The 549-nt window shown below is 48.6% G+C and overlaps 1 protein-coding gene across 1 annotated transcript; it reads left to right on the forward strand.

Annotated features, from left to right (window-relative positions):
• Positions 1–165: 165 nt before the first annotated feature.
• Positions 166–544, forward strand: LOC107581171 (plasminogen activator inhibitor 1 RNA-binding protein-like; the record flags this gene model as incomplete). Its single annotated transcript, XM_016266714.1, has 1 exon — positions 166–544. A coding segment is annotated over exon 1 (246 nt), but the record flags the coding sequence as incomplete, so codon positions are not given.
• Between the last annotated feature and the right edge of the window lie 5 nt (positions 545–549).

The raw sequence follows: 549 nt of genomic DNA on the forward strand, positions 1-549 counted from the left end.
AAACTGAATGAAAACAAATACTTAAAATAAATAAATAAATAAAAACTAAATAAGAAAAGCAATAAAAAAAACATTAGATTCATAGTAAGGGACCTCAATTAACAGCCACTTTTACAGTCTTTTAGTGCAGTTGTGAAACTACACCCCCCATATGGCGCGAAAGCTGCAATGTCCCGGATATTGAGAGCGCCGGAAGAGAAGCAGGTGTCTTCCTTGGCCATCTTGTGGTTGTCCACCGTGAGCCGTTCGCGCGAAGCCTCGAAGAATCGGAGGAGAATCCCGTTGTTGGGGCGCCATCATGCCGGGGCATCTGCAAGAAGGCTTCGGCTGCGTCGTTACCAATCGGTTCGACCAGCTATTGGACGATGAATCCGACCCCTTCGAGATATTAAAGGCGGCCGAGAACAAGAAGAAAGAAGCGGCCGCGTCAGGCGGCTCGAAGACGGCAGCTCAAGCCGCCAAACAGCCGAAGAAAGAGTCCCAGAAAGACAGGAAAAATTCAGCGCAGGACAAGAAAGAAGACACCCAGGCCCCCGTGCCGCTTAAGAA

Source organism: Sinocyclocheilus grahami, unplaced genomic scaffold (genome assembly GCF_001515645.1).
Source record: "Sinocyclocheilus grahami isolate Dianchi unplaced genomic scaffold, SAMN03320097.WGS_v1.1 scaffold92507.1, whole genome shotgun sequence".
Classification (NCBI taxonomy): Eukaryota; Metazoa; Chordata; class Actinopteri; order Cypriniformes; family Cyprinidae; genus Sinocyclocheilus; species Sinocyclocheilus grahami.